Source organism: Capsella rubella, unplaced genomic scaffold (genome assembly GCF_000375325.1).
Source record: "Capsella rubella cultivar Monte Gargano unplaced genomic scaffold, Caprub1_0 scaffold_1, whole genome shotgun sequence".
NCBI lineage: Eukaryota > Viridiplantae > Streptophyta > Magnoliopsida > Brassicales > Brassicaceae > Capsella > Capsella rubella.
Window position 1 is genome coordinate 3,944,819 of NW_006238923.1, and position 27,546 is coordinate 3,972,364.

The 27,546-nt window shown below is 38.6% G+C and overlaps 12 protein-coding genes across 13 annotated transcripts; 7 read left to right on the forward strand and 5 right to left on the reverse strand.

Annotated features, from left to right (window-relative positions):
- Nucleotides 1-278: 278 nt before the first annotated feature.
- On the forward strand, nt 279-3,774 carry LOC17896872 (G-type lectin S-receptor-like serine/threonine-protein kinase At1g11410). The gene is made up of 7 exons (XM_006306699.2): nt 279-1,812; nt 1,933-2,052; nt 2,139-2,341; nt 2,448-2,658; nt 2,752-2,989; nt 3,075-3,219; nt 3,324-3,774. Exons 1-7 carry the CDS (start codon nt 435-437, stop codon nt 3,648-3,650), a joined length of 2,622 nt encoding a protein of 873 aa, XP_006306761.2. The 5' UTR covers nt 279-434; the 3' UTR covers nt 3,651-3,774.
- Nucleotides 3,775-4,597: 823 nt separating this feature from the next.
- LOC17900360 (multiple organellar RNA editing factor 9, chloroplastic) lies at nt 4,598-6,588 on the forward strand. Its single transcript, XM_006304105.2, has 4 exons — nt 4,598-5,044; nt 5,819-5,916; nt 6,016-6,081; nt 6,200-6,588. The coding sequence occupies exons 1-4, from the start codon at nt 4,683-4,685 to the stop codon at nt 6,370-6,372; spliced, it is 699 nt and encodes a 232-aa protein (XP_006304167.1). The 5' UTR covers nt 4,598-4,682; the 3' UTR covers nt 6,373-6,588.
- Nucleotides 6,589-6,895: 307 nt separating this feature from the next.
- On the forward strand, nt 6,896-8,334 carry LOC17897854. The gene has a single exon (XM_006305079.2). The coding sequence runs from the start codon at nt 7,052-7,054 to the stop codon at nt 8,150-8,152; it is 1,101 nt and encodes a 366-aa protein (XP_006305141.1). The 5' UTR covers nt 6,896-7,051; the 3' UTR covers nt 8,153-8,334.
- Nucleotides 8,335-9,574: 1,240 nt separating this feature from the next.
- LOC17897926 (WAT1-related protein At1g11460) lies at nt 9,575-11,667 on the forward strand. Of its 2 annotated transcripts, XM_023777476.1 has the most exons (7): nt 9,575-9,850; nt 9,941-9,958; nt 10,109-10,171; nt 10,378-10,494; nt 10,614-11,013; nt 11,100-11,251; nt 11,387-11,667. In XM_023777476.1, the coding sequence occupies exons 1-7, from the start codon at nt 9,648-9,650 to the stop codon at nt 11,526-11,528; spliced, it is 1,095 nt and encodes a 364-aa protein (XP_023633244.1). In that variant the 5' UTR covers nt 9,575-9,647; the 3' UTR covers nt 11,529-11,667. The 2 variants fall into 2 exon arrangements, with proteins under 2 accessions (XP_023633244.1, XP_006303866.1); XM_006303804.2 differs by lacking the exon at nt 9,941-9,958.
- Nucleotides 11,668-12,439: 772 nt separating this feature from the next.
- On the forward strand, nt 12,440-14,018 carry LOC17897546 (DNA-directed RNA polymerases II, IV and V subunit 10). The gene is made up of 4 exons (XM_006303425.2): nt 12,440-12,574; nt 12,794-12,852; nt 13,615-13,709; nt 13,802-14,018. The coding sequence occupies exons 1-4, from the start codon at nt 12,539-12,541 to the stop codon at nt 13,825-13,827; spliced, it is 216 nt and encodes a 71-aa protein (XP_006303487.1). The 5' UTR covers nt 12,440-12,538; the 3' UTR covers nt 13,828-14,018.
- Nucleotides 14,019-14,207: 189 nt separating this feature from the next.
- LOC17899392 lies at nt 14,208-17,327 on the reverse strand. Its single transcript, XM_006307037.2, has 6 exons — nt 17,008-17,327; nt 15,808-16,732; nt 15,531-15,715; nt 15,199-15,235; nt 15,014-15,075; nt 14,208-14,891 (listed from the first exon to the last, which is right to left on the reverse strand). Exons 1-6 carry the CDS (start codon nt 17,103-17,105, stop codon nt 14,453-14,455), a joined length of 1,746 nt encoding a protein of 581 aa, XP_006307099.1. The 5' UTR covers nt 17,106-17,327; the 3' UTR covers nt 14,208-14,452.
- Nucleotides 17,328-17,660: 333 nt separating this feature from the next.
- Nucleotides 17,661-19,032, reverse strand: LOC17898717. The gene is made up of 2 exons (XM_006306481.2): nt 18,413-19,032; nt 17,661-18,330 (listed from the first exon to the last, which is right to left on the reverse strand). The coding sequence occupies exons 1-2, from the start codon at nt 18,873-18,875 to the stop codon at nt 17,681-17,683; spliced, it is 1,113 nt and encodes a 370-aa protein (XP_006306543.2). The 5' UTR covers nt 18,876-19,032; the 3' UTR covers nt 17,661-17,680.
- Nucleotides 19,033-19,617: 585 nt separating this feature from the next.
- LOC17898770 lies at nt 19,618-20,496 on the forward strand. Its single transcript, XM_023777477.1, has 3 exons — nt 19,618-19,731; nt 19,818-20,047; nt 20,146-20,496. The coding sequence occupies exons 1-3, from the start codon at nt 19,618-19,620 to the stop codon at nt 20,372-20,374; spliced, it is 573 nt and encodes a 190-aa protein (XP_023633245.1). The 3' UTR covers nt 20,375-20,496.
- On the reverse strand, nt 20,418-21,806 carry LOC17899801 (probable transcription factor At1g11510). Its single transcript, XM_023777474.1, is given in 1 exon segment — nt 20,418-21,806. A coding segment is annotated over 1 exon segment (1,173 nt). The 5' UTR covers nt 21,783-21,806; the 3' UTR covers nt 20,418-20,609.
- Nucleotides 21,807-22,332: 526 nt separating this feature from the next.
- LOC17898685 (thioredoxin-like protein CXXS1) lies at nt 22,333-23,175 on the forward strand. Its single transcript, XM_006304248.2, has 3 exons — nt 22,333-22,516; nt 22,664-22,786; nt 22,875-23,175. The coding sequence occupies exons 1-3, from the start codon at nt 22,439-22,441 to the stop codon at nt 23,028-23,030; spliced, it is 357 nt and encodes a 118-aa protein (XP_006304310.1). The 5' UTR covers nt 22,333-22,438; the 3' UTR covers nt 23,031-23,175.
- Nucleotides 23,176-23,185: 10 nt separating this feature from the next.
- Nucleotides 23,186-25,004, reverse strand: LOC17898853 (sulfite exporter TauE/SafE family protein 1). The gene is made up of 5 exons (XM_023789662.1): nt 24,170-25,004; nt 24,053-24,079; nt 23,934-24,020; nt 23,710-23,838; nt 23,186-23,619 (listed from the first exon to the last, which is right to left on the reverse strand). The coding sequence occupies exons 1-5, from the start codon at nt 24,932-24,934 to the stop codon at nt 23,311-23,313; spliced, it is 1,317 nt and encodes a 438-aa protein (XP_023645430.1). The 5' UTR covers nt 24,935-25,004; the 3' UTR covers nt 23,186-23,310.
- An 861-nt stretch (nt 25,005-25,865) lies between these two features.
- On the reverse strand, nt 25,866-27,505 carry LOC17899994 (probable xyloglucan endotransglucosylase/hydrolase protein 8). The gene is made up of 4 exons (XM_006305377.2): nt 27,230-27,505; nt 26,937-27,037; nt 26,643-26,845; nt 25,866-26,400 (listed from the first exon to the last, which is right to left on the reverse strand). The coding sequence occupies exons 1-4, from the start codon at nt 27,432-27,434 to the stop codon at nt 25,992-25,994; spliced, it is 918 nt and encodes a 305-aa protein (XP_006305439.1). The 5' UTR covers nt 27,435-27,505; the 3' UTR covers nt 25,866-25,991.
- Between the last annotated feature and the right edge of the window lie 41 nt (nt 27,506-27,546).

Genomic DNA, 27,546 nt, shown 5'->3' on the forward strand with positions numbered 1-27,546 from the left:
GACTTAGAACAACATCTTTACATAGCAAAATATATGAGTGTGTGAATAGATGCCTCCTGCTTCAGATCAATTGAAGAATAAACATGTATCATCTGGAAATTCGAACAACTGATTTGTTTTGAAAGTTTCAGCTATCAATAAATTTGTGTAAGAAAAAAAACAGGTCTTTAAATATCATAATATGTTTGTCATCTAATACATAAGTACTTAATTATTATTGTGGGGAATTTGTTGGTGGCGTGGACTGTTTCTTTCACAGTGAAAGAGGCAATGTTTCAGTGGACAAGGAAGAAAGGTTTCACGGTGTTGGTAAACCTTATTAGTTCGTGTCATGCTCTAACACTCACATGAATCAGTTTTTACAACTTTTGAAAGTTCAACCTTTGAGAAAAATCCGGAACAGGGTGTGACTGATTTTGATATCTCTGCAGTTAATGTTGTTAGTTGAGTTGAGACCCACTTGGCTTTTAATAAGACACATCATTTCTACGTTTCAGCAAACTATGATCAGAAACCAACATAGAATGAAGATCTTCTTCATCTTTTTCATTTTCCTATTCTCCCTATTGTTCCAATCATCTTGTTACTCTGACAACACGATCCAGAGAAGACAGTCTTTGAAAGATGGTGATGTTGTCTTCTCTGAAGGTAACAGATTTTCTTTTGGATTCTTCAGCCTGGGGAATTCAAACCTCAGGTATGTTGGGATTTGGTATGCTCAAGTCTCTGAGCAGACTGTTGTATGGGTTGCAAACAGAGACCATCCTATTAATGACACATCTGGTCTGATAAAGTTCAGCAGCAGAGGGAATCTTTGTGTGTATGCATCTGTCAATGGAACAGAGCCTCTCTGGTCTACTGATGTTATTGATATGATCTCAGAACCTGATTTAGTTGCGAAGCTAACTGATTTAGGCAACCTTGTTCTGCTTGATCCTGTCACAGGGAAAAGTTTCTGGGAGAGCTTTAATCATCCTACAAACACTTTACTTCCCTTTATGAAGTTTGGATTCACTCAGCAAGATGGTGTGGATCGTATTATGACGTCGTGGAGATCACCTGGTGATCCAGGTCTTGGAAACATTACATACCGGATAGAACGTAGAGGGTTTCCTCAGATGATGATGTACAAGGGTGTGACTCTGTGGTGGCGTACTGGGTCATGGACAGGACAAAGATGGAGCGGTGTGCCTGAAATGACAAACAAGTTTATCTTCAATATCTCGTTTGTGAGTAATCCGGATGAAGTGTCAATCACTTATGGAGTGTTGGATGCTTCAGTTATAACACGGATGGTGCTAAACGAGACGGGAACTCTGCAACGGTTCAGCTGGAACAGGAGGGATAAGAAATGGATCGGGTTCTGGTCAGCTCCCGAAGATAAGTGTGACATCTACAACCACTGTGGCTTTAATGGTTACTGCGATCCCACCAGTACAGACAAGTTTGAGTGCTCTTGCTTACCGGGGTACGAGCCTAGGACACCCCGAGATTGGTTCTTGAGGGATGCTTCTGATGGGTGCATGAGGGTAAAACCAGCTTCAATATGTAATGGGAAAGAAGGGTTTGCAAAGTTGAAGCAAGTGAAGATTCCCAATACATCAGCTGTAAATGTAGATATGAACATAACATTGAAGGAATGTGAACAGAGGTGCTTGAAGAACTGCTCTTGTGTTGCTTATGCGAGCGCTTACCACGAGAGCGAAGACGGAGCAAAAGGGTGCTTGACATGGCACGGCAATATGTTGGATACTAGGACGTACTTGAGCTCAGGACAAGATTTCTACTTACGCGTTGATAAGGCAGAGTTAGGTACTAACATACATATACTCTGCAACTTTTTCTGTTTTATTGCAACAAAGGAGATAGAAGAGATGTGACCGTGCAGAAGAATTCTAAGTACTTATTCTATTTATTTTTTGCTTGTCTCAGCGCAGTGGAATGGAAATGGCTCATCAGGGAAGAGGAGACTTTTTGTAATCCTCATCGGTTTGGCTGTAGTCGTGATGTTACTAATGATCAGTTTGTTCTGTTTCGTAAGGAAACGAAGACGTAAGAAACTCTCTGATGATGATGTTTTAAGATTATATGTTTGCTTCAGCTCACAGCTAATGAATTGAAAATATGCACAAGCGCAGAGTCTAATAGGCATAGAAAAGCTCCATCAAGCTTCGCTCCGAGCTCTTTTGATCTTGAAGACTCATTCATACTTGAAGAGCTTGAGGACAAATCTAGAGGCCGGGAGTTGCCTCTTTTTGAGCTTAGCACGATTGCTGAAGCTACGAATAACTTTTCTTTTCAAAACAAGCTTGGAGCAGGTGGGTTTGGACCTGTTTATAAGGTATGGAAAAAGCAAAAACGATCTTCACAAATGCCTAAAATTTGTATGTACAAAAACTTCATCAATGCTTCTCCAAAAAGTAATGTTTCCTTTGTTAAATATTCAGGGCGTGTTACAAAATGGTATGGAGATAGCAGTGAAGAGGTTGTCGAAAAACTCAGGCCAAGGAATGGAAGAGTTCAAGAACGAGGTCAAGTTGATATCGAAGTTGCAGCATCGAAATCTCGTGAGGATCTTAGGATGTTGTGTTGAATTTGAAGAGAAGATGCTGGTATACGAGTATTTACCAAACAAGAGCCTAGACTACTTCGTATTCCGTACGTTAAACATTTCCTCTACAGATTCATATTCTCTCATTCGAATTTGAAATTGATTTTTTGTTTTGTTCTTTCCTCTTATTGCCCTCTTAGATGAGGAGTATAGAGCAGCGTTAGATTGGCCAAAACGAATGAGGATAATCCGCGGGATTGCTCGTGGAGTCTTGTACCTTCATCAAGATTCAAGACTGAGAATCATCCACAGAGACCTCAAGGCCAGCAATGTACTTCTTGACAACGAAATGATACCCAAGATTGCGGATTTTGGCCTGGCGAGAATCTTCGGGGGAAATCAAACAGAAGGATGCACAAATCGAGTTGTCGGAACATAGTGAGTTAGTCTCTACATCGATCCTACAAAACTCTCCAGTTTCGTTTTTTCGATCTTTAAGGTCGTTTCAATCTCAATGTCACAGCGGATACATGTCACCAGAGTATGCAATGGACGGCCAATTCTCTATCAAATCCGACGTCTACAGCTTTGGAGTATTGATCTTAGAGATCGTAACGGGAAAGAAAAACAGTGCTTTATATGAGGAGTCTTTGAATCTAGTGAAACATGTAAGTAAAAACTTCTTCCTTTCTTCACATAACTTGGGACTGGAAAAAAGAAAACAGAGGAACAAAACAGAACATACACTATTGTTTTTTTCTTCATCTTGTAGATTTGGGATCTATGGGAAAAAGGTGAAGCTTCAGGGATCATAGACAAGTTAATGGGTGAAGATTCTTATGATGAGAGCGAAGTAATGAAGTGCTTACACATTGGGTTGCTTTGCGTGCAAGAAAACGCTTCGGACAGACCAGACATGTCATCTGTTGTCTTCATGTTAGGTCACAACGCCATTGATCTTCCATCTCCGAAGCATCCTGCGTTTACGGCGGGAAGGAGGAGAAACGTCAAAAGTGGCGGCATCTCAGATAATTGGCCCACCGGAGAAACCGGTAGTACTGTTAATGACGTTACTATCTCCGATGTTCAAGGTCGTTAACGAGTGTTAAGGTAGGTATCAGTTTATAGCAAATTATTTATACTTGTTTATATAGAAAATCATTTGTATAAACATTTGCAAAATCACTTTAATAAAGATACAAAATACCTAATGAAAAGGAAAAGTTGTATGTTATCAGCATCAGATTACTAATCCTTTATTATTGTTTTTTTGTATTCCATACTGTATTATGTAAATATGTCCGACAACTAGCTTTATTAACTGGGGAATACATAAGTACAAGCTTTATTGTACATAACTAGCTTCATTTCCTCTCTACATGACCCGACGACCAAAAAAATAGACTTGAGAGTTGAGAGTTAAGACCCTTTATAGTTCACAAGTCTCTACCACATAAGATAATTTGACTAAAAGAAGACATTCTACTCCAATCTTCAGCTACACTTGGGGATTGTTTTTTTTCCCTTCATGCTTACTCTTTCACCTGAAATCAACAAAGAGGAAGGCTAAAGATTAGATACCTACCATGTGCTAATAACTGCATTTGTATCATTACCAGATAATCAGAGATGGGTGTTCTGCATAAGAACTACACAAAGTGATTGGTTCAAGACTTGCAAAGTTAATAAGTGAAAATTGAACACCATCATCAACCATAAATGATAAATCAATAAGGGACAATGATCTCAGAAAAATCTTTAAATCAACTTACAAAAAGAGCTCATCGTAGTTATGTTTTACCAAGGAGCCGACAAAGTTGTCTCAAAATCAAACTCCACATCTTCAAGCTCTACACCAAGATCTCTTGCGGATGACTCCATCTGACATATCTTTTTGTAGGTTGCATCCTTTTGTTCTTTCAGAGTCGCTTCTTGCCTCTGCAGCCTGCGCATCTTATATCTCACCTTACGAATTTTTCTGATAGGCCCAAACTATCTAATGGGCCTGAGTCGTTTCGTAGGCGTGTCTCTTCATCACGGAGCAGGTAAGTAAAAAGTATCTTATCCTCTCCAAATCTGTAGTGAAAGTGTCGAAGCAGTGAACACTCTCTCTTCGATTTCTGCAATTTCAATGGCTTCCTTTACAACATCTTCTTCTTCTTCGCTCCTCCCCAAAACTCTTCTCCCTGTAAGCCACCTGAATCGTTTCACTACACCCTCCGGCATCCGCGTTGGCGACACATGGACTCCTCTGCTCCGGAGCATCTCCGCCGTTGGGTCTCGGCGTCGTGTGGCGATTGTCAAAGCTGCGACGGTTGATTCGGACTACTCTTCGAAACGGGGCAGTAGTAATGAGCAGAGAGAGACGATTATGCTTCCTGGTTGCGATTACAATCATTGGCTTATTGTAATGGAGTTCCCCAAGGATCCAGCTCCAACTAGAGACCAGATGATTGATACTTACCTTAACACTCTTGCTACTGTTCTTGGAAGGTTCGTTTTCGCCTGTGATTGATTCTCTACGCTGTTGACTTAGTGGAGCTAATAACGACTTACATAGAGCTATGTTTTGTGTTGTTAATGGACTTGTCATGATACGCTAGCTTGAAATCAATCTTGTGTATAGGAAAGATTTGGGTTTCATGAGATTAGGGTTTTTACTTGGTTTGTGATGATAATGGAAGGCAAGGGTTTAGTGAACTGAGTAAAGCCTTTTGCTTTGAAGTTGACCTAGTTTCTAGAATCTGTTCTGAAACTTTACATGAGGATTGAAAAAGTTGGTTGAAATCCATTCGTTATGAATATATCAGTGTAACCTTTAGCTGATTTGTTTTGATCACTTTGATATGTGCAAACACATTGGACATTGCTGCATACTGAAAGCAAAACATTGCTGTCTGGATTTGTTATCAACAACACTTGGAATAGACGCGTTTATGTTGCATATATTCTTCAAGCTATGTGTAAATTTTAGATGTTTTGCTTGGTGTTTCTTCGTTCAAAGTTGATGTGGATAGTGTAAGCAAGCCATGTTTGGAAAAGTGGTTTAGTGTACACTTGTGAAAAGCATTAGATTGGGACTCCTGAGTCCAAACTATGATTTCCTTGATAAGACGGGTATTTGTTGCTACTAGCTATTTTTGAAAAGTTGAAACCTTTCTACACTGTCGTGCTGCTGTTATGATCAATTAGTGTACTTCTGTCCATTTTCCAGCATAACCAGTTATTTGTAATTGGATATTGAATGTACTTGTGCCTGATTTCTAGCATGGAAGAGGCAAAGAAGAACATGTATGCATTCAGCACCACCACGTATACTGGCTTCCAATGCACCATTGACGAAGAAACATCTGAGAAGTTCAAGGGTGAGTAAAGAAGAAGATAATTAATCCCCTTGCTGAAAGCTTATACTTGTAATTGTGGAAAGCCTTCATACTGATAGCTCGATCTTTCATTTTTCACAGGTTTGCCTGGCGTTCTTTGGGTTTTGCCTGACTCCTACATAGATGTCAAGAACAAAGACTACGGAGGTAACCCATCAAAGCCTGATAATAAAGTTTCTAGGGCCTCTCTTCCTCTCTCTCTCTCTCTCTCTATCTATCTCTGTATCTATGTTCTGATAAATGGATTGTTCTTTTTTTGGTGTAGGTGACAAGTACATCAATGGAGAGATTATTCCGTGCACATACCCAACATACCAACCAAAGCAGCGCAATAACACAAAGTATCAAAGTAAGAGGTACGAAAGAAAAAGAGATGGTCCACCACCTCCTGAACAGAGGAAACCAAGGCAAGAACCAGCCGCCTCTGATTCCTCTTAAACGCTGATAAGATAGCTGTTTTGTAATGGAGTGTTTGCGAGTTTTGATCGTTTGGTTAGTCCTTAGCTTATTGAAGTCAGGTGTAAAATCGTCTAGTATCAAAAGATGATACTATATCACCATCATACCTTCTTGAACAATATTTATTGTTTTGTAGGATGAAGTCTAAAGAACACTATTTTCGCCTAGTAGAGGGCTTCGGCTAAAGTTACTCAATTTTACACTTATTATTAGATCATAAGCTAGAATTAAGATTCGAAATCTATCAACTATCAAGCAAATTGGCTTGGTGGTAAAGCTCAGTTTGGTTTGGTTTGGTTTGATTTCTTTGTCCACTACTTTTTACCACGTTTTTTCTCAACACCAATTTCGGACAAGACAAAATATTGCGTCTGTTGAAACTTTTTGTGTAGGGTCACTACTCACTACACACTCGTCACCAACTCACCATCGACATCGGTCGTCCCCACCTTATCAACACATCACATGGAATAATACACTAGTACTCTAGACGGACTTAAACCAAGCATTTCAAATCAGTTTAATCTGCAGAACAGAACAGAGAGCTCAACTCAATATTGTTTCTTTCAACAACAACAACAGCAGAGAGAGAGAGAGGGGGGGGAGAGGCATTTAATCATCAAGATCATCCTTCAAGCTCTCTCAAATCAAATCTGAAATGGCCAATTTCTATGAGAATTACCAAATCCCCTACGACTTCGACCAGGTTAATCTCTACGATCACAACAATCATTATAGTCAACCACAACAAGAGTTTGGTTTCGAACCAATGAGTTATAATAATTATAACTGGAATGGATCTGAATCTGAACCAACTGTTGCTTACTCTAGTTATAATCCAATGAGTTATAATTTTTATAACTGGAATGGATCTGAGACTGAGACAAACTCTGCATCTGTTGCATACTCTGTTTCTACCATGTCTGAGCCTAAACACTTGTTCTATGATCCGAATCTCTATACAACCTACGAGTCTCCTCCTCAGTTTATGATCCATCGCTCTGTAGCCTCTGCTCTTGACTTCAACGAGCCTGAGTTCGACGATTACGATCCAACGCCGTACGGTGGTGGTTACGATGCCGTTGCAACTTACGGGAAACCTCTTCCTCCATCGGTGGATACTTGTTACCCTTGTTCAAATGCTCCCCACGCAAAAGCTCCCTCTCCCCCTGAGATTATCGCTCCTGTTCCTCTTGGAATATACGACGGTGGTCAAAAGAATGTTGCCAAGAAACGTGTGACTTTTGCTGAACCGGTAGAAGAAGCCAGACCAGTTGAAACCATTAAAGAAAAGGATATAGAAAAACAAGAAGAAAGTGAGGAGGAAGAAGAAGATGAAGATGATGAAGATGATGATGATGATTATGATGATGAAGAAGAAGAAGATCACAGTTCGAGCTCTGGAAATGAGAAAGAAGATCACAGTTCAAGCTATGGAACTGAGAAGCATGAAACTGTAGTAGATAAAGGAGAAGTGAAAGCTTTGTACATTCCGTCTGGTTCCGGCTTAGAAGCAACGGATCTCTGCGAGGTAATATTCGGAGGTTACTTTCCTTGTGTGTTACGTAACAAAAGACTTCAGGGAGATGAACAAGATCGTGCGGCTGCTGCTAATGTTTCTTGCTGGGAAAGCAACGATTCTGACCCGTGGAAGACGACATCAGATTACCTATTCGGGGATTCATATCCGTACGGCTACGAGAATCGCACAGAAAGAAATCAGTTTGAGATCTCCTCCTATGGTTACCGGATGTATTAATTAACTCAGGAGTTATTAGAAGTGAGGTAAGAACAACAACATTCTTTGTTGATATTGATGATGAAAGCTGATTTATATTTATTACTATGTATGTCCTACTTTGTTTATGATTGGTCCAACGTTCTTACCAATACTGTCGAGTTGATCAATAAATGTTCTAAAAACATTTCTTTAAGAGACAACGAACGATCGATATCTACCGAATTATTTATATTTTCAATTATGAAAAAACTATACGATATAAGCCAGCTAGGAAGATCCACCGAATTATTTAACTCTTTTGTGCAAATATTATTAACATACCGCATCTGAATCAATTGATCATATCTAAGGCGTTTTTGTTATCTGTGGTAAATTTAACGTAAAAAGTATACTATTGGGGTTTTTTTTGGTTGAGACGTCTGATTTTTAATATTCTTATCAATTTTCCATAATAGTCTGGTGAATTTATTCGATAAAAAAAGTTAGAACTATTAGCTTAAATGTTATAATTATACCCATATATAGTTGGTGAATTGATGATCAAAGTAATTACTAATTAGTGTAAGGAATATGTCTCCGCAGTCCGCACTACTGGAGAGCAAACTGAACCGTCCACTAATAAATCACTCAAGCTTTCCTAGATCCTTTATATAAAATTCGGATTAGATTAGCACAATTGCCATTAATATCACATTCATATTCGATTTCATGCATACGTTATACTTCATTTTGCGTGACTTGTTTCTCTCATGCACTGAATCAATCAACCAACATCGATCTCTTTTGTCAAAAATCAGTTCCGTTAACTTTTTATATAAGATGCGCGGTAGATGACACGAACCAAATATGACAAAGCTAATTTCATCGGCGTCTCATGCATGAAACGTGTGATCGATAAAGCCAGATTATGTATCATATAGCGTATAAAATGGAGAGCAAATAATTAAAAAAAAAAAAAACAATTAAAGCAATCGTAATTTTATATCGCAAACATTGATGTTACCTAAGTTTGCGATGATCACATATTCACATTAACTTATTAGCTCGGAGTTTTTGTAATAACGCTTTGTTTGTGTTGTTCTACTCTTCACAAACGCCTACCCTCTCTATAAATAGCAAGTTTTTTTCCGTTTGAGTTACTATCAACCAGAATAATATTGTATAAGGTGAGTGAGTGGGAACATTTAGATTCTTCGCCAAATTAAGAAATATGTATACATCAACTTTTAGTAATTTCTTTTTAAAAATAGAGCAAGATTCTATATATTATTTAATTACATTGAACTTGATACCATTACTAAGTTAGTGTAACAACAATCCTGCGACTCAGAGGTTTCCCATTAGAATAAGTGAACCATAAATATTTCTTATAAATATGGGAAGTTTTATGGTTACCAAACTCAAAGCACATTTTGGCTCTTAACTCTTTCTAACACACTTACACACGCATACACACACTTACACACAAACTCACTTAGAAAGAAAGAGAAAACGAGAGAGAGAGAGAGAGGAGATGGGTGAAGATATGCGAGGAGTGGGAGTAGCCGCAAAGTGGCCACCGGTTATAGTAATGGTGATATCACAAGTAGCGATGGGTTCGGTGAACGCACTTGTGAAGAAAGCTCTTGATGTTGGTGTGAACCATATGATCATTGGTGCTTATCGAATGGCTATTTCCTCTTTCATTCTTGTTCCCATCGCCTATATTTTGGAAAGGTTTAATACTTCATATCTGATCATGAGTTTCCTTTATGTTCTTAAAACGAAGACTTGCTTATCTCATATGGATTTTTTTTTTTTTTCAAGACACCAAAATTTTCAAAGGTATCCAAAGATTGTATTTCATATATTAACACTTATATACAGTTATTATAAGAACCAAGTACTTGTTGACGCCAATAAAATATGAGAATTGTGAGAATTGCTCTGTTTTAACATGTTGAAAACACCACTAAATGCTTAATGACGTAACAGGAAAATAATACCGAAAATAACGTTAAGGCTAATGGTGGATCATTTCATCAGTGGTTTGCTCGGGTTTGTCTTCTCACTATGTTAATTTCTCATTTTTTTTGTTATTGTCCATTTAAATATCTTCTTATCTTATATTATTATACAAATATTACATTTGAAATGTTTCTACATATATAGCACAATAAATTCTAGTAGCATATGTATGATTATCGTAATTAGCTAAATAATATTATTTTAATTTATTTTTGGGGTTTTGATTAAATGGGCAGTGCTAGTCTGATGCAATTTTTCTATCTGCTTGGTCTGTCGTACACGTCAGCCACTGTTTCGTGTGCTTTGGTAAGCTTGATGCCTGCAATCACCTTCGCATTTGCTTTTATTTTCAGGTAAATATCAAATAATTTTCATTTTCTTCTTTCTTTTTGCAACGTATAAGAGCACAAACTTATTGTGCCATATAAAGATCATACAAAATTGCATAAAAATTTGTTACATTCTTTTTCAGGACAGAAAAGGTACAGAATCTGAAGACCCAAGCAGGGATGTTAAAAGTGATGGGAACTCTAATATGTATAAGTGGAGCGTTGTTCTTAACATTTTACAAAGGCCCTCATATATCAAACTCTCACTCTCACATAGAGTCTCTTCCCCACAACAACAACAACAACAAGACCAAGAATTGGCTTCTTGGATGTCTCTACTTGACCATAGGAACCTTGTTGCTATCTCTATGGATGTTGTTTCAAGGGACTTTAAGCGTCAAGTACCCTTGCAATTTCTCAAGCACTTGTCTCATGTCAGTGTTTGCAGTGTTTCAATGTGCTTTATTGAGTCTTTACAAGAGCAGAGATGTTAAAGATTGGGTCATCGATGATAAATTTGTGATCGGCGTCATTGTATACGCTGTAAGTTATAATATTATACATATATTTTCACAAATCATCTACATATATACTCTTATTATATATATACACACACACGTCTATTATAGGGAGTGATAGGACAAGCAATGTCGACGGTAGCAACGATGTGGGCGATAAAGAAATTAGGAGCTGTTTTCGTATCAGCAATTATGCCAATTTCTCTCTTTTCAGCTACTCTATTCGATTTCCTACTCTTACACACTCCTTTATACCTCGGAAGGTGATCTCTTCTCGATCCTCTATGAAATCAGTTTCGTTTCTATATACCTTTAAAAAATATATGTTTTGTCCATTGCTCATAACAGTAACTACGAGTATTTTAATTAAATTAATGGGTTTTTGTTTGGCTATACAGTGTGATTGGATCGATAGTGACAATAATGGGTCTCTACGTGTTCTTGTGGGGTAAGAAGAAAGAAACGGAAGCTTCCCGGATGAATAACGAAGATCAAAATAGTAATAATGATAAGGACAGTACTAGGTCACCGCCAGTTTAACTAAATAATTTTGTTATTCTACAAACAGCATCGTCGTAGTATGCTTTATCTCGGTGACTCGGTATTTGGATGTTTTGGTCTTTTTCTCAATTTATGATTCTCTTCAGAAGTCTATGTATCAAAGTTTGTTGTGACTGATGTAAAAAAAAAAAAAAAAAAGTTGTTTGTGAGCTGGCCAATGGTAATATTCTCTAGGATTAATTTATCACAAAGGAAGAGATACATAATTCAGAAGCTTATTGTTACTTCAGAACAAAACATGCATGTAGGCACGAAGATGTATTCGACAGGAGATTATAAGAAGGCAAAGAGTACGTATGAGAGCCGCACACACAAAACTAATAGAGCTAATCATCCTGTAAAACACCTTTGCGATAGTGACGAACAGCTAGCCGTAACCCCATTTCTTTTTCAAATTCACGTTCCAAAAGATGGATCGGAGAGTCAAGTAAGCAGGAAAATTCTTGGCTTTGTGGTCCCTTGTGTTGTAGTTTGGCTCAACTTTATTGAAGTAGGCATGAGCAGCACCTAAGCCTTTAGTCTTGGCAATGAGTTTAACAAAAAGTTTAAGCTCCAGTCCTGTGGAGCAAAACTCATCTTCTTTCTATCCATCCACTCAAAGATCTAACCAAAACAAAAAGGTTTCATCAATCGTAACAAAATCTCAAGAAAAACAAGAAAGCAATTAATGAATACAAATGTTATTAATAGTAGATGAGATGAACCTCGGGGATTTTTGTATCTGGGCGGGCGACCCAGATTTTGCTTAGTTCGGGTGGGTGACCCGGATAAAAGGTAATTGAATCGGTAAATAATTCAAATTATGCAGGGCTTTATAGTCTTTCACCGACCTTCCTTTTTTTTTGTTTTTTAATGATTTAAATAAAAAGAAGAAGAAAGAAATTCATTTTTATAAAGCCGGCGGCATACGAACGGAGGAGGAGTAGTCTCCCAAAAGAATTAACCTAAAAATCCTTGGCAGAGAGAAAGAGAGACCAACGACCAAGAAGATGATTATCCCTGTTCGTTGCTTCACTTGTGGAAAGGTTTGTTTTTTTCCCCTTCATTATGGTCTTATTTTAGGGGGTTTTACTCCTTCTCTTTAGGGTTTTTGTTAGTCTAAATTTGGCACCAAAGATGAGACCTTTACTCTCTCTCTCTTGTCCGATTTTACTGGCTGGGTCGAGATTAGATTATTCTTTATAGAGGAATGAAAGAAAAGTATTGAGCTTTACTAAGAAGCTTTCATTTTCTGATTTGCTTAGGTGATTGGAAACAAATGGGATCAGTATCTTGATCTCCTCCAGCTTGACTACACTGAAGGGTAAGCTTCACTTCTTCCTCTATTCATTCCTACTTTGTGTTTGTGTGTGTGAAAAGAGTGTAGTTTATTTGAGTTTTCTAGGCGGATAATTTGTGAATTTTGAGATTAGTTAGCACCACTTCTCTAATTGAATAAACTAAGAGATTTGTTGTTGAAGGAGTTACCTTATCATAATCCTCTGTTTATGTTTTAATGTCGTCGTTAAAAGAGACTGTGTCCTGCCTGTTATATAATCTCTATGTGCCTATCCAGATTTTGGCATCCAACCAGTAGTTTAGTTAGAAGTAGAAAGTAAAACTTGATGTCTTTTGATTAGTCTTGTGCCCATCTTCATGAATATTATTGGACTAATCTTATTTTCTATGAATAATAGAGTACTTTGTTTGAACATTAGAGAATGGTTTAATACGTGAAGTATGTGATTAGTTAACACCACTTACGCTGTTATGCAAATCAATCAAGAGTTTAAAAGGCTTTAGAGAATGATCTGCTGTTTATGTGTTTACTGGAAGAGACTATTTTGCCTATCTTGTTTAGTTTGTAGATTCTGTCTCGACCATTTATAAGTTTTAATGAAGACTCGATGACTTATGATTCTTTTTTTCCATCCCTGGTGTCTTGATATTCAATCCGTGTTGTTTTGCATTTCTTGTGGCTTCATAGTTTTTTCTTGAGAGCACATTCTTTGTTTAGGCTCTTTTTTTTTTTGTTTAAGCTAGTCCTCATTAGGTATGAAGTTACAACATCCTTTTTATTTTGCAGGGACGCACTTGATGCACTCCAACTAGTCAGATACTGCTGCAGGCGTATGCTAATGACTCATGTTGATCTGATTGAGAAGCTTCTCAACTACAACAGTACACTCTCCAAACTTTATCATATCTTGTTGACTCAGACGTTATTGTATTCTTCAATTTATTTACTGGTACCCACAAACCTTTTCTTGCAGCTCTGGAAAAATCAGACAACAGTTAGAAGCGGATGCAAATTTGGTGGAAGAGTTTTCCTCTTTAGAGGCTTATATATCAATATGTATGGAAACAGTTGGTGTCTGTGGTGTAGAAACCTTAAATTCCATCTAAATCATATGTATGTCACTACTTTCTTGTGTCGTGTGGGTGATTCAATATCATATTTTCTGACCTGAAAGATTTGTCCGTGTGAAACGTTGACGTTTCATTAGTAGGTGTAGCCATGGCCTTCTCTCAAACCCTTTGAGAAATTACTTGAAGTCACTGGTTTCCTCAAGTTCTTATAGTTGCCTACTATTTGACGGGTTCCGTTTCTTGAAAGATATGTCGATAAAACGCAAAGAAAAAAAAAGAAAAAAAAAGGAGAGAAGTTTTTGAATAATATGTTCACGCTTATGCCAGAATTCTCAAACATTCCCACGAACGGTTAAGAGAAAAATGTATAACCAAAGAAGAATGAAGAACACGATGTAACCATATTTGGCATATCTAAACCGACCCGTTCTTAAAGGGAACATATCACATTCAGATCTCTCATACCGATCCCACAAACCACATGAAAAGTACTCAGAAATCAAGATCCAATTAAAGAACAAGCGGACAATAACTCAGTAGCCATTAATCTTTTGTTATGTTGTTGTCGATCCTACCAACCGAGAGAACGGTTGCTGTTGCGTTTGGTTGTTGCGGCTTGTGTTAAAACTGTTGCTGCTTCTAATTCCGGATTTAGGGTCAGAGAAAGGAGAATAGGCTTGAGCTAGCTCAAGGGCAGAAGCGGCTTTCCCATGACGAATCCCTGTTCCATCTGGTGATTCCGGTTTCGGGGGAACCGGTTTTCGCCATGTCTCTGGCGATGGATGTCTTGTCTTCTCCTGAGTCTGCTGTTGCTGTCTTGAGCTCTTGTTTTCATTTTCACGCCAGCTTTTCCTCTGAGTTTCGGATCTGGCAATTTCGCTAACATTTCGCCCATCCTTTTGGTCAAATTTCCTTGTTCTCAAGTCACGGGGAGAACTCAATGGCCTTTGAACTGCATTCTCTGGACCTCTTTCGATTGGTTTGAGGACCATCCTATTTGATAAGTCGGAAAGTAATAAAAAGAACTTAGAATTAGATAGTGGAACTCAATAAAACCGTAAGAGTTGGAACCCACAAAGTATCCCGGAATGTGAGCAGCGAGAAGAAACCCAAACCTGTCTGTCGGTTGCTCCAATTTCTGATGCTCGATCTCATCAATGCCTCGCTCCTTCAATACCTAGCACAAATAAAGATTAAGATCAAGTTGCAAAACTAAACGACTCTACACAGCTAAGAAATCAAATGATGCTGAACAAACAGGCAACTTAACAAGAAAGAGTTACAAAAACAATGCACTCACCAGCTCTCGTGGTCTGGCACCGCCAAAAACCGCACTCCTGCAACATGGACCAGAAATCGTAAGCGTGTTTGACAGAAAGTTTACTTATAATAGTCATGGAAGCGGTCTAGTAGATAATTTTAGAGAAGTAAAAAACTATGTACTAAATTCAATGTCCTAGCATATTCTAGGAATTCTGAGGGTAGTTTGACACAAAGCAAATTTCAGAATCTATCTCAATTTGAATAGATACCAAAAGTGTCACGACTCAGAGCATAATCTTTCCAGTAAGCAACTCTTATCTATCACTACCTATGTCCCATAGCTTAATAGAACTTTTTGGTCATCCTTACCTTTCCTTTTCAGTTTTAACTTCTGGCTGTTCAAGCAACTGTGCCACGGGCTTCAGATTTAATTTTGGACGCTCAATCGGCTGGTTAGGAATCTCATCCGCAGACAAACCAGGTTTTGAAATGTTCATACTTTTCTGTGTCGCATAACCAGTATCACGTTGAATTAGATTTGAACCACCATTTTCCTGCAGATATAGAGTTGAGCCATCAGAAAACACAGTAGACCAACAAGGAAACCTGATAACCAAAGCGGCAGCCAAAAATTTGTAACTAATACCAGTTTTCCATCATTAACAGGTTTCTCAATGCTTTCAAGAGGTTTTGTGCGAGGCAGCAGGTTCAGCTTAGGTCGTTCCACGATTTCGGACGGGGCAGTTGCTTGCACCAAATGTCCAGCAGGCCTAACGTCAGAATAATTTGGATGAGGCTTATTGCTGCTGCTTGATACAACTCTTACATCCTTAGCATCCAAATAAGTTGGACCAGGGATTTTTTCATACTCACGGGAAAACTTTTTACCACCTTGGATCCCATCTTCGACGACCAGGCCCTGTTCTTTATGTGGCTCATCCCCTTGATTGAGCAAAGGGCTATTAGTCTTGTAACCTCTGCTATCTATCTCTGAATGCTTAACAACATCAAAAGCCATCTGAGAAGGAACCAAAAGCTTGGACTGCCATCTTCCCGAAGACACTTGGTCAAGCGCACTTGAATGGACCAAATTAGAAACAGCTGGTTGCGAAGTCCATGGGGACTGTCCCGGCTCAGTGTTAGCCACTGAAACATCCTTCCTCCCAGTCCAAACATTAGGGTGAGTTCCTGACACTGAGTTCTCAATATTACCAGTCACAGAATGAGTCACATCATTAATCTTCCCAGGGAAAGTACCAGCCTTGGGTGACCAACCACCATGTCGCCCAGTTAAAAGCGAGTCTGTTTTCACCTCCAGACGGCTGTTTGGAACCCGAAAAACATCATCACTGACCACTCTACGAGGAGCGGAATGACCATCCAGAGGCTTCCGTTCATCCTCGTTGAAATTGCGTCCAATATTTGCAGTGTGAGGCAGAAACAGTGATTTATCATCGAAATTCCTAATAGTGTGAGAGGAGCTTGGCCTTGTCCTCTGTTCAGGTCGGCCGATTGAAGTTCCCCAAGGCGCTCTATCAAAAACAGGTCGATCCGTAGCAATCTTCGGAATCCTATAAAGGCAAAAATCGATCATAAAAAGGAGAAATGACTGATGTCAAACCACAGATACTTGTCAGCCGATACAGACCTAAACAATCAGAAAACAATCGATGTAGATCTAATAGCCCTAGGTACAGCCGGGGGGAAAAATCAACAGAAACATCACTCGAATCTCAGAAACCAAATCAAGGATTCGACTGATCTCCAATAAGCACAGTAACAAAGAGGCGATCCAAAGGGAGACTAATACGAAAGCTATATATATATGAATCAAGAGGAGACTTACACTCCAGGAGCAGAAGGGAGAGGGAGATCAGATGGTATAGAGCCGCCATGGAAGTCCTTAAGCGTCATGGTGCTACCAGCCACTTTTTTCTTCGACATCGTTGTCACAGCTTCGTATCGGCTTTGACAACCTCTCTTCTCCGATTGAGATATGAGTTGTTACGCCGCCGGAGACGAGAGGGAAGAAGACGAAAGTGGTTAGGGATTTTTACCTCCCTCGCTGTGGGGCTTCTCAAGCTTCGGTTATGGTTTCAGCTTCTTCAGATTCTCCTTTTTCCTCTCTCTCGGATTTTTATTAATATCACAAACCTTTGCTTCCTCAATGGACGGAAAAATGTTTTTTTTTCCTCTCGCCCCTTAAAAAGAGCTAAAATACGAACCTATCCCTATTGAAAATAAACTATTTACGATTGATTACGTGGCAGTCAGATACACTTTCAGATTCGGCTGATGTGGTAATTGCCGTATTCAAATCTCTTGACGATGGAAACAACCAAAAGATATGTGCAACTTAGAAATATACATCAATTTCGAGTTAAAGAGATGATTTGGTGTCGAGTCCTTATCTGATTGAATGAAGTTTACAAAGATCACTTAGTTAAATATATCACTAGTAAGAGAAAACTATACCAAAGGACTAAAGAAATTTATTTGCATTACACAGGGGTTTGTGTTCAAGGCTTGAAGATGATCACAAAGCAAGGTAACAATGCTTTAGTACTCAACAGAAAAAACTCTTCAATTCTAGAGTTTGGTCCCATTTTCAAAGCCAACGAATCAAACTCAGAAAATCCACAAGGATCTTCAAACTTGTGCATAGGTTTATGAACCCTCCCTGCAATCACTCTACATAGCACAACAGCTTTCAATGAACCTCTGTTCATTCTTTGATCCATATTTTCAATACATCCAAGAGCTGTGGAGCTCGTTGATGCTGTGAGAACCCCTTTAATCCCATCCGGTCTTGTTTTAGGGATGAACCCATGTCTTAGAATATGACAAACTCCGCATTGATCCGAGAAACAGAGGTTTGAAGAGCTGTTGTCACTCAAACCGAGAGCGCATGAAAGACTAGTACCGTGGAACCCAAGAAACTCGTTCCCATCAGCCATACACCGCGAGTGTTTCTTGGAAAGCTTGTTCGCTCTTATTTTCACGAGTTCTCTGTAATCCTCAAACCCTGCAACAACTCTTTGCAAATTTTGTATTTTCAAGATCGCTAAAATGTTGTTCCCTTTGGTTTTGCCAAGCTTGTGAGAATACCCTGTATTGCAGATTAACTCAACAGTTGTTCGTGAGAAGTCTCCAGCTAAGAGTCTAATGACTGCAAAAACAAACAAAACAAATTCTCCTCAAATCATTTGACCAAGACTTGGTGAAAAAAAGAGATCTAATTTGAGACTTACCAGAATGGTTAGAAAGGTAATGGGACTCAAACGCGTCAAGATCTCTGACTCTCTCATGACATTTTCGACAAGAAAGAACTCCAAAACCGCAGATGTCAGAGCCAATAACATCAAATCTCTCAGAACAACGACCGGGAAGCAAATCAGAAGAAGATCCTCCAGTGAGCAAGCCATTGAATCTGCCCGAATAACGGTCATTGCCCTCAATTTTCATTGTGTTTATAAACCTGGAGCTCTCCAGAGACCGTGAGCTGCAGCAACTTGGATTCTGCATAGCTCCTCCACCTCCATGTGTTACAAAGACATCTCTCATATTTGATCTTGAGTATCCAGATGGATTCTGCATCTTCTGGCTTCGGTTCTTGTCTGGATCAGCCAGGTCAGTTGACTTCTGTGCGTTGCAGCAGCTAAGAGACTTCTTGAGATAAAGCCAAACTCCACGCATGTTTTGTTCAAATACCATCCTTGGATTCACAAAGAGATATGTGAATTAAAAAGAGATTCTAAGGAGATTTGGCTTTGGTTCGGACACAGCTCTGTTTCTGTCTCTTCCTGCTTCACCATATCCACACAAACTGCTTCCAAACTGAGAGTGAACATCTCCATAAGCGTAAGATATCATATCATAATCATGAAAGAACAAACTAAATTAATCTTCTGTAGAAATAGAAAATTTACAACCAAAATTAACGTTACAAAGCTGATCAAATCTTAACCCGGTATGATTGTTTTCCTATTACAACCTGTAAATTTATAATAAAAAATTTTAGGGTATGTAATCACAGAAAAAAGATATGAGAATCATAATTTTCACCTCTCTTCACGTTCCAAAACAGAGTATAAGACCACATGCTGCCTCTATTGAGCTTTGACTTTGCTAAAGTAAAGAAGTCAAACATGTGATCAACCTCTTATTTCAGTCTGAACTTTATAATATCTCTGTAATAGATTAACTTTAATTTACATTAGATCTAGTTTACAAGAAAAGCATCCAAACTAATGTCACTATATATAGAAAAGGAATGAAACTTTACTTACTTGGAAAAACCAAAACAGAATCTCTCTTTTGTCTTGCAGTGAGAGGCAGGCTTAGGAAAGTAATCAGATGCTGTTTCCTTATTCTTTTCCTCTCCCTTAAACTTCTTTCATAGAACAATGGTAATAAATACAGAAATCAAATCAAAAATAGAATAAAATAAGGTTTTATGGATCAAGGGAAAATGGAAAGCGAACTTGGTTTCTTGGTTTCTGTGGTGATCATATGTGCAGACATTACAGCAACAGTCCTCGGGATCGAAGCCGAGATTGCTCAAAGCAAGGTTCTGTTATATATAATAACAAGAATGAAATGTAGCTTATTTTCATTACTCAATAATCTGCTATTGTATTGATGCTTCTCGTTCAGGCACTTCATCATCATCATCAACAACAACATTTAAGACATTCGGATTCTGGATGTCGAAGAAACCCGAGCGCTGGAGCATTTGCTGAGGGAGTAGCTGCAATGGCGCTTCTGTTTATAGTCCATGTCCTAGCCAATGTGCTTGGAGGCTGCACTTACATTCGCTCTAAGCAAGATTTTAACAGAGCAACGGCAAACAAGATTCTCGCAGTGGCTTTCCTTGTTCTCTCCTGGTAATGAAAAGATGATATTTTTTTGGATTTCATTCACCCAACAACGATTTTCAATTGTCAGCTGTTTTCGTTTTTGACATACTTTATTTTTGTCTTAGGATCTTTTTTCTTGTCAGCTACACAGCACTGATGCTAGGAACATTGGCCAACTCGAAATCAAACAGATTCTGCAACTTGCCGCATCATTGGTTTTTCGTTATTGGCGCCATATTTTGCCTAGGACATGGACTGGTGACTTCAGCATATTATGTTTCAGCCATTGCTGCTAAGAAAGAAGACAAAGAGAATATACAAAAAGAAAATCCAGCAATCGTAAGCCGTGCATAATATGTCCTCTTCCTCAACTCCTGCCTTTTCCACACAAAATGTTTTGTGTAAATAAACTTATATTGCTTCACTTAGCTAAGAATTTCCTTCCATTACATTGATAAATCCGCAATATTTCAAAATGAACTCTTTTCAAGAATCAATAGAAACTACAAAAAAAAAACAAAAAAAAAAAGGAAAAAAAGGCAGAGTTCTAGGCAAAAGAGGCAGAACAGAAACAAAAATCCATATATCTCTAAATGTTTGATCGAAATGCTTCAGTAATCTTTTTCATCACTTCATGAATGACACCACTCTTCTGCAAAAAGAACTCAAATTCCGTAACCTGCAACGCTTTCCACTGCTCCTCGAGTCTCTTCTTATCCTCTGAGGCAAGCCTACTCAATCCTTGATGAGCAGCAAGTTCATCCAGACCAACCCGGGCTAGTAACTTCACAAGAGAAGACGACTTTGCAAACACATCCGTTTCCAAAACGCCAAGCAAAGATACTTCCTCTTTATTAGCCACCTCATCTTCAAAACTTTTACCATTAGGCAAAGAGGAATCCAACTCTTGCTTCACAGAAGCAACTTTCTTCGACTTACTGCTCTTCTTGGACTTCCCATTAGATTTCACAGCCGAATCAAGAGCCATCCCATTAGCTCCCCAAGCCAACTTAGACAATTCAAAAGTCTTGCGATCATGAGCTTTAGCAAAACTCGGTTCCTCTCCGTTCTTAGCTTTACCAACATTGTTCTCATACTTCTTCTTCAAACTCCTAAGCTTTTCCATGAACTGAATCTTACTAACATCAAAGCTAACAGATTTCTTGACCAACTGATAAACCCCATTAGTATCGTCTTAAGGACTTACCCCGGTATCGTTTTTGTAATCCATAAGACCTTTTAAAACAGCAATCTCATCGTCCTCAGTCCAAACACGTTGGAAGTACGTCTTCTTAGTCTCTTCACATCCTCCAGCATTCTTCTTATCATCTTCCCCTGAAACCTTCTTGACTCTCTTCACATGCGTTGACACACCTCCTTCGTCCATCTCATGAGAACGCTTGCCCACAGATTTCTCAGAAGCTTTAACCTTTTTGATTTCCTTCACTACCAAATTCTTGGTTTCGATCACAGGCTTCGTTAAGAACTGATCTTTCTTCTGGGGTTCAGAGTCTGATTCGGTTTCTTCCTCGGATCCTGATTCAGAATCCTCGGAAAGCTTTCTAGCTGGTGCGGCGAGAAGCAGAACCGTATTCTTCGGAGGAGCTGAGTTTTTAGAGGGAACGTCATCGTCTTCTTCGTCAGACGAAGAGTTACCAACGATTTCTTCACCATCTTCAATGGGAGCATCAAGTTCATCATCTTCTTCGCTTGAAGAAGCCGTCGGCGGATCTTCGAGAGGATTGAAACGTTTCCTCGACATCAATTTTAGGGTTTATGTGACTGTTATGATGTTGAAATTGAGATTTCTTCTCACGTCCTTGGATTGCTCTCTATATATATATACTGAACCAAAGTGTCCCTCTGTTTTCCAATATTTTGGTTTTTTTTTTCTATTTAATTTATTTGTTTTTTCCTCTTTTTCCATGACGTTTGGATTTCCGATTTCCTTCCTTTAATTGGGAAATTGCTAAATTGGATATGGTATTTTGCTATTTCTAAACTGTTACGAAACCTATATAATGCATATTCGTAAAATCATGGAAACAGTAATTAAATTAATCGTTTATGGAAAAAGGAAAACAAAACGATTTTAACAAAAAAAAAAAAAAAAAAAAAAAAGAGAGATATTTGCTTTTCTTTCTTGGTCAACGCTTTTTCTGAATACTTAATACGATTCCTAATCTTTAAGAAATTTATTATTGTCGGTGTAACTTCTTAATTATGTACTATTAATCATCTAAATATCTCTATGCAATGAAATTAAATAGTTGAATATAACTGGGCCACGCTTTGTTCTCTCTCTGTGTCCCATCATCTTAGTAGATAAACACTGAAAACACCTAAAATATCCTGTTATCTCTCTTTTTACAGGATAAACCAGAAGCCAATCTTGAACTGTAGAAGAAGCTCCAAGAGATGGCAAGAGTTGTTAAAGTCGATTCTTCAGAATCATGGAACTTTTATGTGAGTCAAGCCAAGAATCAAGGTTGTCCTGTAAGAGTCTCTCTCTCTCTCTTCCTCTTTTATCACTTTCTTCTTCGAACAGCCAAAATGATATCTGATCATTTAGATCCAGAGCCATGAAGGTAGTTAGATTTTTAGGATATAAGAGTTTTTAAGGAGATTGTGGTTTTGTTGCAGATTGTGGCTCATTTCACAGCATCATGGTGTATTCCTTCTGTTTTTATGAACTCTTTCTTCGAAGAACTGGCGTTTAGCTATAAGGATGCTCTGTTTCTCATCGTTGATGTTGATGAAGTCAAGGTGTGTATCTTGTTGATGTGTCTTTTGTTCATGGCTTCTTTGTTCATGGTTAATGGTTTTTCTGTTTTCTACTATGGATTTTGGTCAGGAACTGGCGAGTCGTCTGGAGGTAAAGGCGATGCCAACTTTCTTGTTCTTCAAGGATGGTAATGCTATGGACAAAATCGTGGGCGCAAACCCTGATGAGATCAAGAAAAGGGTCGATGGCTTTGTTCAGTCCTCACGCGTTGTTCATGTTGCTTAGAAATATTGTATATACAGATTAAGAGCTGTATACTAATAAAGTTTGTGTGAAATGTATTTAGCTTGCAACTTTTGTATATATGGTCTGTGTGAAACTTTCAAGTGTAATTGTAAATTTGTATTAATAAACCTCTGTTTTACCTTAAGACCATTCACTTAAAATGTTACGCAACAAAAACTCTCTTATTGATAGTAAAGTACAAGATTTTGCTAGGCTTAACCATTCAAGATTCAAGAGACCAAATGAAACATGTTCATGAAGTGGATTTATTTAGTTTTGGTTAACAGGGTAATTTGAAACCCATGTAGCGACCAGAGACAAAATCATTCCAGACATTAAGAGCTCCATGAGTTGTCATCAGCACAGTGCTGAGTGCCATGACGATACCTACTGCAAACACAATGATTGAAGCCCTCCCGTACTTGGCTATAACCTTCTTAACCACCATTAGTCCGACCAGGGACGCTACAAAGCAGACCAAAGCGAATATCGCCGCAGTTCCAGCGTGTTCCATGCCTAGTAGTAAGTACTGAATTGCAGACATTGATGAAGAAAACAAAACCATGAAAGAACATGTCGCTGCAGTTACCTACACATACAGAGCACGATTAACTTGAGAATCCAAGTGCTTGTTTCGGTTGCGATGCTATGAATAACAACACGAGTCAAGAGAACATACCTCAGGAGCAATACCGATTTGGAGAAGAAGAGGACTAATGAGCATTCCACCGCCAATACCGAAAAGGCCACCCAAAACTCCAGCCAACAGAGCCATTACTGGAAGCATAAACTTGTTCGATCCAATCTCCTATGGAAGTCCAGTTTCATATTCATTCAATCATGCATGTTGACTATGCCTAACATGTAGCTAGTTTAATAAGTGTTGCAGTAATATTAACGTACCTTTTCAGAGTCTTGGTCATTATGTGGTGTGTGGTTGCTTTGAACATTGTCACTGAAGCCAACAAAAGGTGGTAGATGGCCTGGCCTCTGGCATTAGCGGGGTGGTGGACCTGGCCAACCAGGCAGTGCAAAATAGATATAATACCCTGGCCAAATCCAAAGTATATATAAACTTCTTTATCAATTTAAAATGTAAATATTTTTTGCAACATCAATAAATACTAAAATAATAATACCTGACCGTATTTGTTTCCTCGAAAAAGATTAATGGAGAAGAACAATAACCAAATAATCACCAAAATTCCAAGCTTCATCCATGGAATCCTAACCATTCCTCTATCTCCATCACCTTCTACCAGAAGCGGCAATCTCGCTGCCTCGATCCCATCATCTTCCCTACTACTCTTAATCTTGGCTCTCTCCGACTCCAAATTCCAATAAGAAACCCCTTTTTTACAAGTCTTCATCGTTGACCACGCAAGAAACACAGCGAAGAGCGACAACACAAGCCAGTTAGGGAACATACGGTTACATATCACACCAACACTTACTCCAAGAAGCAGACACGGCTGGACAGTGAGAGCTAGATCGAAATCTATTAAGGTCTTGTCTCTTGAGTTAGGGTTTCTCACGAAGATATTGCATGCAACGTTCGCTAAAGAGACTCCCGTTACCATGAAAGCAGAGAAGCTAGACGCTGTTTTCATTTCGAGACCAGCTACGATTGTCATGATCGAGAGGAAGAGACCACCGCCACCGATTCCTCCGGCGCTGGAGATAGAGGCGGCCATGAAGGAGAGAACGGCGGCGATCATTGTGGGAACAGAGAATCCTATAGTGTATTGGTTGAGATCCGGCGGGAGATGGAACCATTGGCTTGTTGTGTTGAGGATTTGGGTTTGGTCCACGGTTGCTTTAGATACTAGTGCAATGGCAGATGGGTTGAAGATGGTGAATATGGTGATCAAGGAGAGGAGTAGAGGGACTAAACTGATCACCATATTCTCTGGTTATGGGGATTTGTGTGAAACTGTTCAAAAGTGTTTAGGCTTTTTTGTTTTTGTTTTTGTTTGCGACACTATTGATTGGTTTTGCACTTCATATATGATGATGAATCAAATGTATTCGATACCAAAAACTAAAGTCAACTGAAATTCTAGATCAGCTAGATAATTTGGTGAAATTAAACACTAAAGATGACAGATGTATGTTTTGTTATTACGTTTTCTGTAGATATAGTATCTAGTGGTATTATATTATTACAATATATTTTATTCAATGAGCTCATTTCCTCATATCTCCTCCTAGGTTTGTTGTTGTATTAGCCTATTAATGTGTTAGCTAAAAAAAGACTATCTCACCAAGTTACATTTGTCTTTCTTTTACATATCATTTTTTTGGAAAATAATATATTAATAATTATGAGAAAGAGATAAAAGCTTGAATATTTGCAAGATAGGAAAAAATTGTTGATATGAACTAAATTAATGTTACAATTGACTATTATTGATTCATATATGATGTATCAATGGGTTAAGTCAACTGCATTTTTTTGTCCAAAAAAAAAGTCAACTACAATTTAGAGCAAAATATGATTTAATACGAAAATAACTAAAGACAATTTGGCGTAAAAAGAAATTAAAGATCGAATGCAGTTTTTTTGTAGATCTAATTATATTATTGAGATATTTTATCGAAAGAAGCTGATTTCTCATATCACCCTCCTAGATTTGTTGTTGTTTTAGGTACTTGTAAAAAGTGGTAGCATTATATAATCTGTTAGCTTAAAAAAGTCTATCTCACCACATTTGTCTTTCTTTTACATATCATGGATATGCTCTCTTGATGGATTAATCACAAACTTTTTTTTTTTTTTTTTTATATGTAGCTGAACCTTTTGTTTGTTCCATAAGTAAAACAAAGTCATGCAAAAATAGCAGACTGTATAAATAATTAATTAAATAAATAAACAGAGGACAAAATCCAGAAGAAAATAAAGATTATTACAGCAACCATTTCCACTTAATACACTTTTGAAAAATAAAAACCAAAATTGATTTATTCCCAAGGGCTAATGGAACACTCCCAAGGAAGAGTAGGGAACCTCTCAGTGTCTTTGCAATAATCATATACGACGAGGTTACGCTGCACCCACGCGTAGTCCATCTTCTGTGTCTTGGACAAGTGCCACGCGTCGGACTGATCCCACCAGTTCTCCGTTGTGGTGGAGACGCATGCAGGGAATGGATCTTTCCAACGGCACCCTTCGACGGCGAAGTCCTTGTATGAAGAGACGAACGGAGCTTTTTTCCAGTCGGTCTTCTCGAGACCTCCACGTGTCGCCCAGTCGTCTCCGTTCCAGATGCTGGAGAACAAGTACATCGGCTTCTGGTTCGGGAAGAAGTCGTTGTTCGGTACTTTATCGCTGTTCTTGTACACTCTGATCGGTACTTTATCCACGAAGAACCTGGTTTTTACATTTTATTTAACCGGATTAGACTTTGCACCCAACACTCGATAAAATTAGCTTTTGTTGACCAATCTGGTTTAGTTTGATTTTGTTAAAATTTGTTACTAGACCAGATTGAAATTTTGTATTCGGTTCCCGGTTCCCGGTTCCCGGTTCCAGTAACCTATAGATCCTACCCAAAATTCCCGGTTCGAATAGTGGCATCTCTATGGTTCAGTCAAGATCAAGAGAGGACTTACACGAGCTGGTGGTTGTTCCAAAGAATTGAGTAGGTGTGGTAATCCTTGGTCGGGTCGAACCAGAGAGAATGTCGCATCTCCCGATTCCCGGTTCCGTTCTTATACACATTGGTCTGAATAATGTAAGGCTCTCCGGTTCGGTTCCCAAGAAATTCGAAATCTATCTCGTCTCTCTCCGGTCCTGCTCCATTCTCCGAACACATCTGTTCATCATCAAAACATATAAATTTTACTAATCACTTTCTTTCTTTACAATATTGAATATTAAAAAAGAAGAAAGAACGACGGTCTCACGTAGTAAGCGGTAACGACGCCGGCGGAATCGCCGCCGACGAGCTTAAGCTTCATACTGAACCATCCAAATCTGTACATGTGCTTTGTCTGAAATCCACATCCTATTTTATATTTTTTTGGCCAACCAAAAAATATTCAGATTATAAAAGAGAAGCTCCAATCACGTAATTTTACTATTAATTAAAAAGACATAGACTTAATAATAGAATTAACTATTAAGTCGTAAAAACAGAGTCTGAGTGTAATTTTCGGCATTGATCCTAAACCGGAAGGCAAATAGGATTAGAACGTACCGGTGTCGTTGTCTAACGAAAGATTCCAGATCTCTCCATCCTCGGAAGTCGTGAAATGATTTTCAGACCACATGATGTTGAAATTTTCTTCGAACGATTGGGTGGGTGTTGCTGCGGTAGAAGAAGAAGCCATTAGAGCTGCAACGAAGAAGAAAAGAGCCGCCATTGAAGAGCAGCTCGTGACAGTTCTCTTCTTCGTCTCCATTGGCTTGTCTATGCTTCGAATATTTCGAAGAAGAGAGAGAGAGAGAGAGATAATGCAGCTTTAACTTGTTTCGTGAGTGAGAAGAGAGTCTTGGAGGCTTTCTTGCTTTTAA

Coding starts and splice junctions, on each gene's coding strand:
- LOC17898685 (XM_006304248.2), top strand. CDS start 22,439: ATGGCAAGAGTTGTTAAAGTCGATTCTTCAGAATCATGGAACTTTTAT. Junction 22,517..22,663: donor CCAAGAATCAAGGTTGTCCT/GTAAGAGTCTCT, acceptor GTTTTGTTGCAG/ATTGTGGCTCATTTCACAGC. Junction 22,787..22,874: donor TTGATGTTGATGAAGTCAAG/GTGTGTATCTTG, acceptor GATTTTGGTCAG/GAACTGGCGAGTCGTCTGGA.
- LOC17897926 (XM_023777476.1), top strand. CDS start 9,648: ATGGGTGAAGATATGCGAGGAGTGGGAGTAGCCGCAAAGTGGCCACCG. Junction 10,172..10,377: donor TTCATCAGTGGTTTGCTCGG/GTTTGTCTTCTC, acceptor TTAAATGGGCAG/TGCTAGTCTGATGCAATTTT. Junction 11,252..11,386: donor ACTCCTTTATACCTCGGAAG/GTGATCTCTTCT, acceptor TTGGCTATACAG/TGTGATTGGATCGATAGTGA.
- LOC17898717 (XM_006306481.2), bottom strand. CDS start 18,875: ATGGTATTTGAACAAAACATGCGTGGAGTTTGGCTTTATCTCAAGAAG. Junction 18,331..18,412: donor TTACCTTTCTAACCATTCTG/GTAAGTCTCAAA, acceptor TTGTTTTTGCAG/TCATTAGACTCTTAGCTGGA.
- LOC17900360 (XM_006304105.2), top strand. CDS start 4,683: ATGGCTTCCTTTACAACATCTTCTTCTTCTTCGCTCCTCCCCAAAACT. Junction 5,045..5,818: donor CTTGCTACTGTTCTTGGAAG/GTTCGTTTTCGC, acceptor CCTGATTTCTAG/CATGGAAGAGGCAAAGAAGA. Junction 6,082..6,199: donor CAAGAACAAAGACTACGGAG/GTAACCCATCAA, acceptor TTTTTGGTGTAG/GTGACAAGTACATCAATGGA.
- LOC17898853 (XM_023789662.1), bottom strand. CDS start 24,934: ATGGTGATCAGTTTAGTCCCTCTACTCCTCTCCTTGATCACCATATTC. Junction 23,839..23,933: donor ATGACCAAGACTCTGAAAAG/GTACGTTAATAT, acceptor GGACTTCCATAG/GAGATTGGATCGAACAAGTT. Junction 23,620..23,709: donor AAATCGGTATTGCTCCTGAG/GTATGTTCTCTT, acceptor CTGTATGTGTAG/GTAACTGCAGCGACATGTTC.
- LOC17896872 (XM_006306699.2), top strand. CDS start 435: ATGTTGTTAGTTGAGTTGAGACCCACTTGGCTTTTAATAAGACACATC. Junction 1,813..1,932: donor CGTTGATAAGGCAGAGTTAG/GTACTAACATAC, acceptor TGCTTGTCTCAG/CGCAGTGGAATGGAAATGGC. Junction 2,659..2,751: donor CCTAGACTACTTCGTATTCC/GTACGTTAAACA, acceptor TTGCCCTCTTAG/ATGAGGAGTATAGAGCAGCG.
- LOC17897546 (XM_006303425.2), top strand. CDS start 12,539: ATGATTATCCCTGTTCGTTGCTTCACTTGTGGAAAG. Junction 12,575..12,793: donor GTTGCTTCACTTGTGGAAAG/GTTTGTTTTTTT, acceptor TGATTTGCTTAG/GTGATTGGAAACAAATGGGA. Junction 12,853..13,614: donor CAGCTTGACTACACTGAAGG/GTAAGCTTCACT, acceptor TTTATTTTGCAG/GGACGCACTTGATGCACTCC.
- LOC17898770 (XM_023777477.1), top strand. CDS start 19,618: ATGGATCAAGGGAAAATGGAAAGCGAACTTGGTTTCTTGGTTTCTGTG. Junction 19,732..19,817: donor CCGAGATTGCTCAAAGCAAG/GTTCTGTTATAT, acceptor CTTCTCGTTCAG/GCACTTCATCATCATCATCA. Junction 20,048..20,145: donor GCTTTCCTTGTTCTCTCCTG/GTAATGAAAAGA, acceptor TTTTTGTCTTAG/GATCTTTTTTCTTGTCAGCT.
- LOC17899994 (XM_006305377.2), bottom strand. CDS start 27,434: ATGGAGACGAAGAAGAGAACTGTCACGAGCTGCTCTTCAATGGCGGCT. Junction 27,038..27,229: donor TTCGTTAGACAACGACACCG/GTACGTTCTAAT, acceptor AATATAAAATAG/GATGTGGATTTCAGACAAAG. Junction 26,401..26,642: donor TGGAACAACCACCAGCTCGT/GTAAGTCCTCTC, acceptor TGTAAAAACCAG/GTTCTTCGTGGATAAAGTAC.
- LOC17899392 (XM_006307037.2), bottom strand. CDS start 17,105: ATGTCGAAGAAAAAAGTGGCTGGTAGCACCATGACGCTTAAGGACTTC. Junction 16,733..17,007: donor CTCCCTTCTGCTCCTGGAGT/GTAAGTCTCCTC, acceptor TTGCCTTTATAG/GATTCCGAAGATTGCTACGG. Junction 15,716..15,807: donor CTGTTAATGATGGAAAACTG/GTATTAGTTACA, acceptor CTATATCTGCAG/GAAAATGGTGGTTCAAATCT.
- LOC17897854 (XM_006305079.2), top strand. CDS start 7,052: ATGGCCAATTTCTATGAGAATTACCAAATCCCCTACGACTTCGACCAG.